Source organism: Triturus cristatus, chromosome 8, assembly GCF_964204655.1.
Source record: "Triturus cristatus chromosome 8, aTriCri1.1, whole genome shotgun sequence".
Lineage (NCBI taxonomy): Eukaryota > Metazoa > Chordata > Amphibia > Caudata > Salamandridae > Triturus > Triturus cristatus.
In genome coordinates this window covers 1,323,569,987-1,323,587,294 of record NC_140591.1, presented here as the reverse complement: position 1 = coordinate 1,323,587,294, position 17,308 = coordinate 1,323,569,987, and the positions used below count along the sequence as shown (strand labels likewise).

Here is a 17,308-nt window from a genome sequence, read left to right as displayed (position 1 = left end):
GCTCTCCATCTGAGAAAACAAGTTCATGAAAGGGCTGTTAGATCTTCCAGTGGGATCGCCATTAAATATCAAACAGATAGCATATATTGCAGTTCTGTGACCTACTTTCTACTGGATAAGAGTGTGGACAACGCAGAAATTGGGTCATTACAGAGAAGGTCTTAAGGAAATTTTGGAATTAGATGAAACCCTAACCTTCCCTTGGCCAAGGCATGTTAAGACATTGCTTGTGAAACATGGCTTACCTTCATATTGGAGGGAGCTACAAACACTAGCGTTATAAAGCTAATATACAGGGAGTATATCGCAAATACTCATAGTAATCCAAATCTAGGCCGATTGACTACACAATTTCTTACCATTAAGCCAAATCCTGCTTTTGAGGAATTTTTTTAGATTGAATCCAACCTCCCTTGGCAAAAATACTATACATAAAATGTTGCTATAAAATTCTCCAAATTAGAGCATATACTTCAAAGTGGAAGTTGGGTGACATGTCTGACAATGAAATTTGAACTTCGTGCTTTAGGCCAACCAGAATACATTGCACATATCCTGTTCTTCTGTACAGCTTGTGATTAGAATAAAAAGAAATTGATTTGCCCTTTCTATCGAAATGTGGGGTTTAGGAAATATGAGGAAGCCCTAGGAGTATTGAAAAGTGATACATCACCTCACATAACCTTTAGTCTTAGTAGATATCTACATGTAGCTGGATTTAGATGTAAGAAAATGGGTCTCAAATTTTAAAAATAGACAAACATTGTTTATTGGGTATAACTAGGAAATGCACATATAATGTTAGGTTCGATAGAATATTTAAAATATATTTATAATTGTTGTAACTTTGATAATATGTGAAATATCTGTAATACAGAATGGGTTTAATTGAAATATAAGTATATTGAATAGATTGGCTCAACTAAGGATGCCCATAAGGATCTTTCTGTTATTCCCTATTGAATAAAATACATCTAAACTGGGCTTTCTCAACTATATACAATTCCAATTTAACTTCAGCTTACATTATCTGACTATTCATCTAAGACTATTGTTATAGTAATATTTTCAAAAAAAAGTGTATTTAATTTTAAATACTTTTGGGAGAGACAAAACGTGATTCCCTTTTAGATATATAATTGCCTATTTTTATCCTTTTTATCAGGGTCGATTGAACCAAAAATAGGTGAAGATTTTATTATTGCGGCAGATCTTTGATCATGGTTTCTTTTTATTTGCTGGTGTTGTATTATACGCTGATAGAGAATGACTGTATAGGACCTTCTTTGGAAATGTTTGCTAGTTTTTTAAATAGACGGTGTATTTATAATGGAATGAAATATTGTATGCATGTTTTATTTTTGAATTTCGATGGCCTATGGCCAATATTAAGTTTGCACAAAGACTGCCTGGCATAGAAATAGGCACACGGCCCATATCATACAGATGGCATAAGATACTTTATCAAGTGAACAATAGCAAAATTAATATAAAAACAGTACTCTATGGGAACACAGAGATTATTTTAGGAGGGGACACCATACACAAGTGGCTCATGTGCCCCAGCAAAAGAAAACTGTCAAGTGCTGAACATAGCGATTGGTGTTATCTGAGAGACAGCGTAGAAGGAATTCTGTTTTAGGTAGGGAAGAGAGCTAAGTATTGGCATAGCAGGAACAACTGGTCTTGTTTGCAAATTACATTTATTGACAAGTAGAGTAAGCACAATATCTTACATTTGGGACTGTAGCAGTTATGTCTGCATTGTACATTTGTCATTTAAAAAAACTGTAAAACAATTTTTATAAAAATCATTTCTACAATACATGGAAGAGACATCAAAAATAGATGAGTATGTCATGGATCATATATAGTATTATGGGGGGGGGTGCCCTCCTGTGGCAATGTGAACTCCTATAAGACACTAAAGATGCCACCAGGCACTAGAACCTTTTCATCATGATGGACCTTGTCTGGATTTAGGAAGGTTGCCTAGTTCCCTGATGATATCACCAGTCCCATTAATAGGGAAATAATTAAGCAAATGAACTAGTTACTTGCATACGAATGCCACTAATTCTAAGCATAACTGAGCTATATGCGCCTTTGGTAAAAACCAGGGGGGTGATTAGGATGGTGGGCAGATTGCCACCACCGGCCCGGCAGTGGCGATCCACCCGCCATCCAACCCGATTTCCCCCCCGCCACATTATAATGGCGGGGGTATCGCGGCGGACGGAAAGTGCGTCCGCCGCTTTTCTGCCGGTCGGCAATTGTTCCGATTGCCGCCCGGACGGACTGGGGCCTTAATATGGTGGCGGTGCCTAGAAGGCACCACCATCCATATTAGTATATGTGTTTTCAAAGGCCTTTCCATGGCGGCATCGGCTGGCGGGGAATATCTTTGGGGGCCCATTGGGGACCCCGGGGGGTGGGGGGCTGCACTTGGAGGGTACCTATGGTACCCCCTTACATTGCCATGCACAAGGTGGCAGGCACCGCACTGTGCCTCCCACGTTGTGCATTGCAATGCACAACATGCCATTTTGGCATTGCGGCAGGTGCAGCTTACAGCAGCTCCCACCGCAATGTCAAGATTGCGGAATGCGACCGCCAGGGTGGCGGTCGCATCCTAATCAGTGGTGTGGAACCGCCGCACGTCTAGCGGATGGTACCAGCACCGCTCGGGTGTCCGCCCGCCATCCTAATAACCCCCCAGGTCTCTAGATTAACTTTACATTTTCTTGATATTTCATAGGTGTATGTATTGTATGGACCTCATTTTAACTATGATTTGTTTTAATGATTTTTTAATTAATCTAGATATGTGAATCTGAAAATGTGTGTGAAGATGGAGATCAAGCTACCACTAAGGCACAGAACAGCACAGGAAGCATTGGAAAGAAAATGAAGGCCATTTCATTGACAATGAAGAAAAAGATGGGCAAAAAGTATATCAAGGCACTATCTGAGGATGGGGTACAGTATTTTCTTGAACAATTGTAGCATATTTGAATGTATAGTGTTTCGATATATCAACATGATGCTAATGGGGGAGTTTCTAGATCAGCCCAGTTCACCATGTCTGTTATCATTCACTTCAAAATGTTGTGGTGGTCCAGTGCTTTAGTGTTACAATGATAAATGTGTTGACGGGGTGACCAGAGGCACACTGGCAGAATGATTGATCAAAAGTGGTGACGTCTGAAGTTTTTTTTCAGCTCATATGGGAAGTCAGGAGCAATTTTGAGGTGCAGATTTTTTAGGGGTTTACATGCAGTGGTTTGTTTTAGGAGACTGAGGAATAAACGTAGCAGAGCTACTGGATAATATAAGTATTCAGCTCAAGTACAGCAATGTGTAACCTATGGATTGAAAATGCCAAGCTCTGCACAGAAAACCTTTGCCTAATTCGCAGTGGTTGGGCCAGCCTACTTTCGGTTTTAGAGTTGCCCCTAATGAGTACAGGGTTTTGGTAAGGAATGCTGATTTTTCTGTGTTAGTAAGTGACGCCCAAAGGGTGTTCATAAGGAGATTTCCAGTAGTGGTTGGGGAAATAGAGTGCTAATGTGGTTACATTCGTAACTTTGTAGTTATATCTTTGTGGGTATTTACAAGTATTTGTGATGTATTCCCCCCACTTATCTCCAATTTAAACTAACACCTGAATGAACCATGTGAAGCTGGTTCACCCATATTTAGAGGGTATGCCAGAGAAGTAAAAAGAAACAAGAGTTATTTTTTGTGAAATAACACAACTTGGTTATGTTGCATTTGTTTGCAATGTGGACATTCTGCCAACACAGTGTTAGGGAATGCAGCCATAAGCCACCAGGGACATGACATTAGTCTTTAGTTTTCCTGGCATAACCAAGATGGGTTTGTGAGTCTGATAGGTGCTTCTATGTCTGCATAAACCATAGGTCCCTGCACTGGTGGCTTACCCATGAGGGCATTCAGGCAGTGCCTCATCTTTTTTCCCACAGTCGCCCAATGGGTCTGAAGTTGTGCAGTAGTACCTCTGCTGCAAACCAGGGAGTGACGGGGTAAAATACAAATTGTGCATGTCTGAGGCATTGATCGATGAACAATCAATGCAGGGGCGTGGCTAAGCCAGCAATGGAGTTGGACGTGCTCGTGTAGAGCTCCGTCGCAGGCTCCCTTCCCTGGCCACAAGACTCCGGTAGCATACATCCGCAGGGGGCCGCCAACTCGCACAAATGCCCCGGGAGCTGTCCTGTGGCTCCGGTGGCGCCGGAGGCTGCGGCGGATCCGAGTGAGGCAACACCTCACTCGGATCCTGAAGCCGCCCAGCGGGTCTCCATTGTCCTGGGAGGCACAGACTACGACACGCCGGGGACTGGCCCCGCCCACTAGGTCTAGACCCGTGGTGCAGCTGCTGGCGGGTGTCCTACCTACTTCTCAAGTGTCCGAAACGGGCCAATGCTGCACTGCTGACAGTGGCGAACATCTGAGGGGAGGAGCGGGGAGGTTCCGATGCACCCTCTCTCCCCCCTGCGAGGCAGCGACGCCAGCGGAGACACGTTTGGCCCGCGGCGTCCTGGCCCGCGGTCCCTGCTGCTCACGGACCCGGAGCAACACCACACGGAGGCAGTGCACTCACTCCCCTCCTGCTGGGACTGACCTTGCTGGACGCTGATTGCAGCTGCGTCACGCTGCACTGAATGAGCTCGGCTGCATTGAAGGTGAGCGCTGGGAGAGAGGCGCCTGAGGGCAGTGGTTCTTGGCAGTGGTGGCACACTGAAGCTGAGTTTCACCCCACACGACCCCGTCTACCTCAGCCATCGTCAGCCCTGTACAGCGCAATGCTGAAGACGCACCCCACATCACACCCACCGAGGCCCACTGTGTAAAATCGTGGAGGAGTCATGGGAGGAGGCAGTGGGCGCAGACAGCTACGCAGTGTGAAAGCGTAGGAGGCGGGCTCCACGGGGCACCTGGTGACAACTGAAGCACAGCTCCATACCCTGAGAGCTCCTGCCTGCAGGGTGTGCACCATGCAAAACTCCAAGAGGAGCTGACGGTGGCAACCTTCACTTACACACTCTGCCCAACAGGCCGACACTGCTGCCCACAATGGTGAATGTGCACGTAATACAGTAGCAGTGCCTTACTTGCCGCCTGCCCCCTGAGAGAACGCCCAGTGGCCCATGTCGCGTGGGGGAAGCATGAGGACCGGTGTTGGGGGCTCGCCAGCCCTTCCCCCGCAAACCCGAGCCCAAGCAGACAGAATGGCGGGTGCGGGAGCGACTGACCCGATGTCTCGCAAGTTGGATGCTGTACAGGCGGCGGTAGAAAAACTAGGGGAAACAATGAACCAGATCCGTACCTCCCTGGAAGGCAAATTAGACAAAGTAGCTGTCGACCTCACTCTACTCCATAGGGACCACCGTAAACTTGTAGACCGCACCGCCGCTACTGAAAATGACATTGCTGACGTCTCTCCATGAGTGGCTACGGCGGAGAAGCATATCCAGGGTCTTCTTAATCGCGTGGGGTTCTTGGCGGACAGGGCTGAGGATGCTGAAGGCCGGGCTCGGCATAACAACATCTGCGTGGTGGGCCTGCTGGAGGGGACGGCAGGAAAAGATGCGGTGGCCTATACTGAACACTGGCTCCGCACGTTGCTTCCTGGGGAAGCCCTCTCTCCACATTTTGTCGTTGACCGGGTGCACAGAGTACCGGCCAGGCCCCCTCCCTCGGGCTCCAATCCGCGGCCGTTCCTAATCTGCCTGTTGAACTACAGGGACAGAGATGCTGTACTCCAAGAAACCAGGAAGTTGCAGGATGTGCAGGTAGACAATCACAGAATCATGTTCTTTCTATACACTACAGGTCCAGAAACAACAATACTCCTACATGCCAGTAAAGCGACGGATTCGACAAAACAATCTCAAGTATTTGTTACTGTTTCCGGCAAAGCTGAGGGTGATCGCAAATGGCAAGTCTCATTTTTTCAATACCTCGGAGGGGGCGGAGGACTGGCTTGACACTTATGACCCCGCGGGGAGCAGAGACTCCACCACCGGACAGGGAGAGCTGCACCCAGAGGTCTCCTCGTGCTGCCGCCGCAGGGGGAGGAAAAGATGTCGGCCCAGACCTCTCGATCCCTCGGTCCTGCCCCGGAACAGATACTGAGCGGCCAGCTCCAGGCCCTGTAGGCGGTGGTGGTAATCAGCGGGACACAGGATGAAGAGGCAATCTCGACTTCTGACCATCAAGGACCGCCAAGTGAGGATGAACTTTCGGACAGTTTTCCTGCTTCACAAGACTCATGTGAATTGCCCCAGGTTACTCCACAGACCTCTGATGACATTGCCTAAATTCCTGGTGACACCGCATTCTTCGCTGGCCACACGACAGATTGTGACACCCTCCACGCAAGTATAATGGACCAGTGCTCATGCCGCATAGCGCTTCCCCTTGCTTCCACTGTTAGAAATATGTATAAGTGCTCTGACCCTAACTGCAGTCGGGAGGAGGGTAATGTGATAGCGGTCCGGTCCCAGCGCAAACAGGCGGAGTGCCCTTATGGCCTCCCTCCTCGTGGGAACATTATGCATGACATTTGAATGATGGCCCGGCCCATACATACTTGGCCAGTGGATAGGGGAGCTACTAGTGACGGATCCTCGCTTACCGGCGCCTCGTAGATTGCTGTGCGCGATAGTCCCCCCTAGACGTTAGTTGCATGCTGCTTTTACTTAGTATATGGACGATTGCCTGTTGCACACTCTCCCTTTTGGTATTCTTCTTTGTTTATGATTCACGTCATTTTTATGCCATCAACTATGCACTGTGGTACGGTGGTCAAGAAGTTGACTCAGGGGGGCATAGAATATGCCATCACCTTCACACATTAGGCTCCGTTTCCACTTGCTTACTGGTCTGATAAGGCCCTGCACGATACCGCTATACATGCGTTAAGGCACCCATTATGATAGGTACTTGGAATGTGAGGGGCATACACAGCCCATCTCGCAGATATCTTATTTATTCGTATTTGAAACGTCATCACATACAAATAGCTCTCCTCCAAGAAACACACTTGCCTACATCAGAAGTGACACGATTACACAGGAGAAGGAGGAGACAATTGTACGCCACGGGCTTTTACGCATATGCACGTGGGGTTTTGATATGGGTATGACCGGGGACTCCCTTCCGTGTGGCGGATTCCCTAATAGACACAGAGGGTAGATACGTCATGGTGAAGGGTGTTGTAGACAGCCGGCCGGTGATCATTGCGTCACTATATGCGCCTAATTCCAACCAGGCTGCTTTTCTGGAAATGCTATCTCACAAAATGGCCGCATGGCATGATACCCCCATGGTACTAGGCGGTGACTACAACAGCGTCTTAGACCTTTCGCTGGATCGTTCCTTTCCCCCCCTACCTGGTATGGCTATGCACTCTGCCATGAAAGCGTTAAAGAACTGGGTGGCACAGTGGCACTTAATTGACACCTGGAGACACAGAAACCTGCAAGACAGAGTGTATACCTACTATTCAGGCCCGCACGGTCTTTACGTACACCTGGACCGTTTTATGGTGTCCAGTGATCTGCTGCCATGTATTTCTAGGTCACACTACATGGGGCGGACGCACTCAGACCATAACCCACATATGCTGGAACTAGAGCGGGAAAACAAGGTGCCCCCGGTCCCAGTCTGGCGTCTTCAGCCGGATGCTCTACTTGATGCGCCTTTTCGTGATTTGTTAGCTACTACCATAGCACAATACTTTGAGGAAAATGCAGGCACAGCCTCCTCATCACTGTTGGAGCGGGATGCCCACAAAGTAGTTGTGAGGGGGCATTGTCTGGGAGCATAGGCAGGCATTTGAGTACAGCTAGAGAAAGAGCTCACTACTATGGAGTGAAAGCTGGCAACTAGCGAACAGGAGGCGACTGAGGGATCCCCAGGGCAACTTGCACGACATAGGGAGGAACACGCTCGCTTGCTGGAACGGCTGTGCTGCCTTAATTATGTGGCGCATTCGGCGCGAACGCACCACATGGGGGACAAAGCAGCGAAGCTGCTCACATGGCTGATTCGCCAGGATGAGTCGTCGGCCACTGTGGCATCAATACGTACGGCGCGAGGGGTTACAGTATGCACACAGCGAGACATACATTGCGAGTGTGTGACACATTACAAAGACTTATATAAATCCCACGTGTAGGCTACTCGTATGAAACTGCAACTTTATCTTGAGGGACTCACCTTGCCACATCCCATGTGGGCACAGAGAGTGGAACTAAATGACCCCATCCTTCTAGAGGCGGTCCGAGATTGCATATTTTCGGTGTCAAATGGGAAATCACTGGTGCCTGACGGTCTGCCGACAGAATTTTATAGGCCTACGCACATATACTAGTGCCACAACTGCTAAAAGTGTATGAGACAGCAGTGGATGACTCTACACTTATTGACATGCAAAACGAAGCGTTTCTGATCTATCTCCTCAAACCTGGCAGGAACCCTGAGTCTCTGGGCTCCTATCACCCGCTGGCCCTCCTGAACACTGACTACAAGATCTTCGCATTGATTCTGGTCAAGCGCTTGTCGCCATTGGTAAGGGCTCTGGTTCACCCCGATCAGAATGGTTTCGTCCCTGCCAGAAATACCTCACTCAATATACACAGATTCTTCTGGGTGCAAAAATACACGCTACACAGCTGGCCACCTCTGGCTGCCTAGTGCTAGACTTGGAGAATGCCTTTGACTCCCTGGAGTGGCCCTATCTAGCGTTGGTACTGCACAAATATGATCTGGGAGACCACTACATGCGCATGGTCCAATTACTCTACCAAAGACCCATTGTTCCGGCCAGAACTGGTCGCCTTATTTCGGACCCCATTCGGGTGAGACGAGGGACGTGCCAGGGTTGCTCCCTGTCCCCATTACTCTTTTCTCTAGCCATGGAACCGCTGGCAATGTTACTCTGTATGGATGGTGAAGAGTGGGGCATTCAGCTGGGTAACGGGATGCATACTGTCTCTTTATACGCAGATAATCTGCTACTGTACGTGCGTGATATGCATGACATTCCTGCATCCATAGCAGACACGCTCCGGACCTTTGAGATGATGCCTGGTCTTCAGGTAAATTGGACCAAGTTGGGAATGTATTCCTTTAGCTGGCACATGGCTGAAACGGAGGTGGCTCCTCAATGGCTCCACTCTTAAGTGGTATTCCGCTACGTTCCGCTACCTTGGCGTTTTCATATACCGATTTCCGCGCTGATATACTTGAGGGCAACCTGACAAGCTATTTCGGCTGTCAGAGCCCAGGTGCAATTTTGGAAGTCACTGCTGAATGTCATGAGCCGCATTACTTTGGTAAAGATGATTATCCTTCCTAAGTTATTATATTATTTTTCAAATCTCCCGATATATGTCCCAACCAGGGTCTTCCGCGAGCTGGAGCATATGTTCCGTGAACTAATCTGGAACAAGGGCAGGCCCCGGGTGGCATTGTGGAAACTATATGCCCCTACCACCAGGGAGGGCTGGCGGTCCCTAACATGGAGTTATACTACTTAGTGGCCCAGTTACAATGGGCGACGAAGTGGTTAAGCAGCAGGAATCTGCAGGACATAGTGACCCTGCAACAGCCCTGGACCCAATCTCAGATCTACCATTTGTATCACCCCATTGCCAAGCCTCCACGCCCATCCCAAATACATCTGGAACTGGCGCATAAATGTTACAGGAGGAGCCTGCGCCTCACCCGAGAAGTCACCCTATATGCCCCAATACTACCACTTAGGGCACACCCAGAGGGAGAGCAGGCACCCCCGAGGAGGTCCTTACACACTGGCACACAGCTGGCATAGATACAGTGGGCGATTTATATATGGTGGTTCTCTGCTTTCCTTTGAGGCACTAGCGTAAGATTTTGGCCTGCCGGCAGGGCAGTTCCTCTTGCACACCTCTCTCACAGGGGCCCTCTCGGCTGCCCGGGGGAACATGACGGTCGAACCGATGACACACCTGATGCTGCAGTACTTACACATAATGGGTGAGGGTTCACACATAGTGCGCTGGCTAGTGACAGCTCTGCTTGCACACACACTGAAACCTATGCTGAGTATGGCAATTGCAAACATCTCAACAAATTCTCACCTGGGCATGGTAACTGAGGAGAAGTTGCTAATTTTGGACATATTAGACAAGTCGCAAAGAACGGAAAATACGACTGATAATGTTTCTAAAACACGCTAAAATTTCCTAATTCAAGTTGGTCCTGATAAAAGAATGCAACATGTAAACAAGGTGAAACACTCCAGGCAAAGCATTGCAAGATTAGGTCAAGATAGGACTGTGTCCCTTGCTATATGAGTAAAATCACAAAGTGAATATAACTCTATACACGATTATTCTCCTCGAACATTACTCAAAGGAAGAGATAATGGAAGAGAATTCACCTTACTGTGGTCGACTAATCACATTAACAAGTAAGGATCATGACAGGAAAACACATGAAGTCACTCGGCAGGGCGAGGGGGATTGCTACCCATATAACAACATCCAAAGTGAAAGGCTAGATGTTAACATCAAGATGCAAAGAGACAACTGTCCTAGTAGTGGAGAAGTCCAAAAAACACAACAGCAAAAAACACAATTCAGAGATGCACCATCACTCTTCATTATCTACAACACGCTCCCAGCAGAAGGGTTCTGAATCGGCAAATTCTCCTAAAACCACAAAATGTTTTACAAGGCAGGCAGGATATCCTCAGAAGAGAAAATATAATTAGATTATTTGCTCAAATCCCCAGCATGAAGCATCTTAAAGCGCCAGACTTGTTGTCAGCCAAATTCCTTTCTAATGAGGATTATAATCAACCTGAATTTATTCTCACCACATAGAAAACTGAAGATACTAAACTTTCAATTATGAATGTTGGTCAACAATTTGATACTTGGGGCCTAATACCATCAAAAAATACAAAGCCAAGTTACCTGCATCCCTTGTTGACACCGGCCAGGAGATTAGGCACAGAATTGGAAACAACTCCTGTGTACTCAGTTCTACAGTGTGCACATGGTACAATGGAAATAAATGGAACAAACTAATAGTATGCGTTAAGTGATCTGAGCCAGGACCAGTGGAGCTGGGTAGCATCAGTCTTAAACGGCTTAGCGAGCCCCAGGGGGTGTAGCTAAACCTTCTTTCCTGGAATATCGCAGTGGCAAAAACTGTACTTCAAGATGGTGTCCCTCCCACTGATTTAGGGGAAATATGAGATCATTGCTCTGCAAGAGGCTTGTCTAATGGAGCCTATGCATTTGGCAGACTATACACTTCATTATGTTGAGGCCACATGATCACATCATTCTGGGAGACTAAAGGGGGGGTCTGGCAGTTTATATTTCGATAGAATTAAACAATACTTCGGAGCCGCTTTCTTTCTCAGTCTCCAGCCTACAAATAATTAAGTTCAGTACTTGGCAGAAACAACCGATAACTACAGTATTGTTTATTAATGTCTAAGCACACCCCAATGCACAGGAAAAGTCTATTCTATTTCACAAAATTGATCTCTGTGGGAACAGAAGTAAGGTTAATGAACCCAACATCGGAGATTATTGTGACAGAGGATTTCAACACAAATGTAATTTATACCACAAATGAAGATGAGCATTTAACAGCAGAAAATGCAATTTGGGTGGTGCAGCCACAATCCGGCCCTCCAACAAAATGCCCTGATCCCACCGGGCAAAAACAAGTCTCTGCTTTGGAATATCGAGGCATGGGAGTAGTAAATTTCAGATCCCAGGATGACACTCTCCCGGGATACACATACCATGGTGCCAACTCACGCTCAATAATAGATTATACAATCCTTTTTTGCCATTATTCCCTTATCTAGAAAAAAAAGTATGGGGTCAAATACACCACACAAAGTGACCATTCTTATCAGCAACTTGAGTTGAATATAATTCCCCCAAAGTATATGAGAGCCCAGTAGAAGTTGGCTCACTAAAAACAACCCATTTGAAACGCCTGAGTTGGATGCATAAATAATTAGCTGTCCTGGCTAGCAAGGCAAAAGAGATTTTGGAGACTAGTATCAAGCCCAAATGTAGCCAAATGGTTGGAATTTACATTAAGATTGTTACTGAACGCCCCTGCAGCAAAAAAACACTAGGTGGCAAACTAAAAAGTGGCGAGAAGGCCTTTCAAACAAATGCCAAGCCTTAAAAATGGAACTATGAAAGGAAGTTAGAAATTCAAAAAAGCCCAACGCCCTCCTGTTTTATGGGGAACAATAGAAAAATCTGAGAAAACAATATAAAAACAACTTTGGGATGACTGGAAGATGAAAACAGATACATTCTGGACAAAGCTGTTATTTAGTGCTAAGCAATCCAACTCTAGGGCATTTTGGGGACTATAAATGGTATTGGCAGGTCTTCTAGTGTAATAAATAACTCAAGTGTGCTAGAGGAAGCTTGGGTCATTCAGCTGACTGAGACGTTCACTGACAGTTCACGGTTCAAGAATCCAGATTGGACCGAACATACGTGATATTCTATTAAGGAAAGGGTCATTCGCCTGACTGAGATATTCACTGATGATACTCACGTGGAGAACCCAGTCCGGGCTGAAGGTATGAGTCATTCTATTAAGGATAGGGTCCCCACTACATCAAGACGTGTGTCAACCTACAGCAACATCAGAGAGCCGATGAATAAAGAAAGCAGCTGTAACATTGGAGAAATTGCAATGAAAAATACTTGCAATCCCAAAGGTGTGGGTAAAAGCAACCTGTGTATCACTTTGGACTATTCATCTGGGCACGAGGGCCAGCATGATCCACCTAATAAGATAGTGGAAGTAATCATGGCAGGGCGAAGTGATGGAACGCCAGGGCCAAACGGTATTCCGCAGGCGATTTTTAAACGAAACCCTGAATATTGAGCAAGTCTGCTATCAGCATTATAAAAGGAAGTTGAACTAACTGGCTCAATTCCGATAAACTAGAGAGGGTCGATAATAAATCCGGTGTTTAAGGGGTGAGACCAATCCAACCCTGCCAACTATAGACTTATAGCGTTAATAGACTCTGAAGCAAAGTATTACACGTTATTAATTTTTGAGGAGCTTATAGAATGGTCAAATAAGAACAACCTGGTCCCAGTTAACCAGATAGGGTTTCGCAGTGACTGTGGAACAACTACGAACATCCTAGCTGTTACCCTAATAGCAGACAAGTGCAAGCGCATTCGGAAAAAAACTGCATCTCTATTTCAGATACTTTAAAGCATCATTCGACCATGTAGATAGGGGCCTTCTGTGGAGAAAAGTAAGGGAGTGGGGCCGCCTAGTCAGATTATTACAAGTTATTGAACAACTGTACACACGTACTTGAATTCAAGTTAAAGTGACTGACGGTACATGATTATCAAGGCAAATTCCCACGGATATAGGCCTCAAACAAGGCTGTGTGTTAACCCCATACCTGTTTAATTTGTTCATGGCAGACTTGTTCCTAAGACTCAACCAGATAATTCTCACCCACCATGCCTAGGCCCTTTAAGTTTGACACACTTTTCCCGTGCAGATGTTATAGTATTGCTCAGTCTGACAAGAATTGCACTCCAAAGATCACTCATCGAATAAAAAAATTAGTAATTCTTACCAAACTTGAAATTAATATAACCAAAACCAAACAAATTAAAACACTGGGGCTCAACCCAGGCTGCTCCTTAAACTCAAGCTGGATGATGATGTCTTACAGGAGGTTTGTAGTTACACGTATTTAGGAGTTTATATAAATAACAGGTTAAACATCCAGGAGCACAAGCAGTATGGTACCAAAAAAGGAAATGCCCTAATGTATGTGCTCTGTAAACTGGCTAAGAAACTGGATGGCCCCTCCTGTAAGGGAAGAGGATGTAGCTTTACGGCTAGGGCGGTTGACCTCGGATCTGGGGAACCGGTTCGAGTCTCAGCAACAATGCTCAACATCCTGTGATTCTGGGCAAATCACTTAATCTCCCCATGTCTAAAAAAAATGAATGTGGCCTCATGTAACGAAACTGGTGCTCATGTAAAGTGCTCTGATACCCGATGTCTCGTGTCTAGTTTGCGCTATATAAAACTCTTTAAAAACAAAAACACTATTGGCGGTTTTAGCAACCACATTCCTACCAACAGTGACTTATACAAGTGTCTTCATGCAAGGGAAAGATGCATTACTTGTGGACAGATTGCAAGTTAACGCATTCAAGGGGGTATTCAGACTGCCATTGAATGCTTCTCCAGCTCAAGTATGCTTGGAATTCAGCCTCACGCAACAAGCCCAAGGGAGAAACTTTCCTGCAATAAAAGCCTGGTCAAATCAAGGAAGCTTATTAAATAACTCAATATGGTCGGCTCAGGAAATAGATCCTCAATCTACTCATTGCGAATACTTGTATTAATTGATGAAAGCAACAAGGACAACAGAGCTCTGGAACAAGAATCTGTTCTTCCCAGTGCTTCGACAAGTGGTAAATAAAGCTTCCAAAATGCACTCTTATTTACATAACAAAAACAGACTAACCAGCTGTGCGCATGCCTGGATGATCCTACAAACTTATGCCAAATTGAAACCGGCCTCATACTTAAATGTGACGTTCACAGCACATATAAAGAAAAAGCAATGGCAATTGAATTTGGTACATTACCATCCCTGGCAGACAAACATAGTGGTCCTAAATCTTTTAGACTACGTGGCTTCACAAAGGAGGATTTTATTAATTTCATCTGTAAATGCCCATTTAAAAAAAAAAAACGTGCATTATTTTTACAAAACTAGTTTTAATGCCAGGGGCATTTGATCCTGCTGGATGGCGATAACAAAAGGACTTGATCCAGCAAACCCTCAGCTCAACTGTAAGATGAATAAATACTTGTTTCTACAAGAAAAAGCAATTCAGTTCACTTCCAAATGACCAGCAGGAAAGTTTGTAGGATGGTAGTGCACAAGAACATAGGTTGGCCCATGAATAAGGACAGCAACAGACTCAATATTGTTCACTGGCTAAAGGGATTATGTTGATGATATTTTTATTTCAAGGATGAATACAGCTATAGACTCAGTACGGTTCACGGGTGAAAGAGATTATGCTGATGATATTACGCATTAATTATTTGTGATCTAATTTTACTATAGCGCTTTATTGATGACTAGTTACTGACAAGTGATTTTATAGTGTTAATTATCAGTGACATCTTGATGGTTTTATTTCCCATTTAAAGATTTAGGAAAGCTTTGGTCTCCGGTGAGACCGGGATGTGTATAAAATCTTGTTTTTAACGATGTAATACATTTTATATAGTCTGTATTTATGGTTGTATTGGTATGGCTTTTTTTAACCCAAACAATAACGATTTGATTAATTGATTGATTGATTGACTTGGATGAAGACATCACATAAAAGTGAGAACTTAAGGGAATGAGACGTGAAGACAAATACCTGTATCATAAGAAAAGAAACTTTGAGGAATTAAACTTTGTTATAATAAGAGAAAAGACATCATAACAGTAAGACATAAGAGAAACCAAAAATGTAGTTAATTATAAAAAGAAAAAAGGTGAGAACAAGTTAATATTTAAGTAATTCTTGAAGTTTCCATATCTTCTCCTCCATGCTGCTAAAAAAAGCACGGCAGGCTCCACATAAGTGGTTGTCTTTTCCTTGTACATCACCTTAAACAAGCAATGATGAATTAGGACAAATACAGCGTTCATAGCTCTAAACCTTGGACACATATGCAGGAATTGTTTCTAGCAATCTGCTGTAACTTTTGCTACATCTTGAGAGATAAATAGCCTGTGGACGCCCCAAATAATTTATTTTTTTGCTTTGACAGCAGACATTACTTATAAAAGGCCTGTTTATTGCAAACAGAACAAAATAACTCCTTGTGGCTTAGCATAAATTCTTAGACCAGGCCCATGAGCTCTCTGTATGTTAAGGGGAGTGGTTGTAGACATATCAAGAAGTTTTGGGAGAAAAGATTAAAAACAGTTGTTCAAATCAGTGCCCTCCGTGTTTTAAGGAAGTCCGTATATGTGGGGTTTATTCCTGTGATTTTGCTTTTCAAGATCCTCAATGTGCTTTTTAAGTAGAGAAATCTTCAACTTCAGATGATAAATGCATGTAGCTGCAAGTCTATCTGTTTTTTGCTCTACAAGTAAAACTCCTGACTCCAATGGAGACCATTTATCAGCTAAATGTTGCAGTGTCTTGGTAGTTTCTTCCATGAAGGGTTTCAGTGCATGAATCTCCTCAAGGATCACATGCATAGAAGATAGGGAGGTTTTTGCGTTAGAATTTTTTTTGGCGGGGTCTTTCATTTGACCCATCAGCATTTTACCAAACGAAGACGTTTTTGGGATGGTGCGTGTGTTGGATTCAGGTTTCTGTGAAGTAGTGTCATCCATATTGTTATATGTTGAGTCAGAGTCTGAAAATATTGTTCTTGGTAGTACCAGAAAGTTTACGGTTCTTTGTTTTCCCCGTACAAGAGAACGGGGGCCAAAAAAAGGGGAAATTCCAGGCTATTATTAATTTTGCGGAAGCACATGAGGCAGGATATTAAGCAGAGCACACTGGAGGCACAAATGGTATATGAAAGCCTTAGGTCCATGAAAAGCAAAAATTAAAAGAATCATATCAACGATCTCCCTGCCTAAAAAGGTAATCCTTTCATTTAAAGAGGTCAGTGTTTCAGAGGGCTGAGGAGCGTGAGGAAAAGCTCAGAAAATATGTTGAAAGTAATGGAGGATTTGATATTATCACACATTGAGGCTTGTTGGCCATGAACAGGTTCCAGAGGCCAGTTGAGTGGAAGAAAGTTAAACTATGAGGAGAAATACCATTTTGGAGTGTATAGGAAAAATTGCAAAGTGCTCACCAATTTTTTCCAATTATAAAAAACGTGTGAAAAAATATGGGAGCATTGAAAAACAAGCACATTCCATTTCTAAAGTTCAGCTGTAAAATTAATTAAGGAGCGCGTCAGCTCGAAACTGCAGCGTTTAGCAAGGAAACGTGCTCACTTCCTCTCAAAATGGCAGGCATGACCTCGCATTTTGAGGCAAACTTCCCCGGTGCCGGCGAAAGATGAGAGGAAGTGGAGTATGAAGGAGCTCTGATGACTCACCAGGCATTCTGGAGGAGACACAGCATTGTCTCCTTCATCAGGCGAGCCTTGGAGCAGTCTCAAAAGACAAGAAGCTGCCCTTGCCCACTGGAGCTTCAGCAAAACACCGCTATCTTGG

At 44.9% G+C, this 17,308-nt stretch overlaps 1 protein-coding gene across 3 annotated transcripts in view; it reads left to right on the top strand.

Moving 5' to 3' along the window:
- The window catches only part of SAMSN1 (SAM domain, SH3 domain and nuclear localization signals 1), a 388,340-nt gene that overhangs the window by 284,434 nt on the left and 86,598 nt on the right, over window positions 1-17,308 (top strand). For all 3 annotated transcript variants that reach the window (XM_085623046.1, XM_085623045.1, XM_085623047.1), the window contains one exon: window positions 2,824-2,979. In XM_085623046.1, coding sequence (XP_085479172.1) covers window positions 2,824-2,979 — 156 coding nt within the window. The remainder of the gene's footprint in view (window positions 1-2,823; window positions 2,980-17,308) is intronic.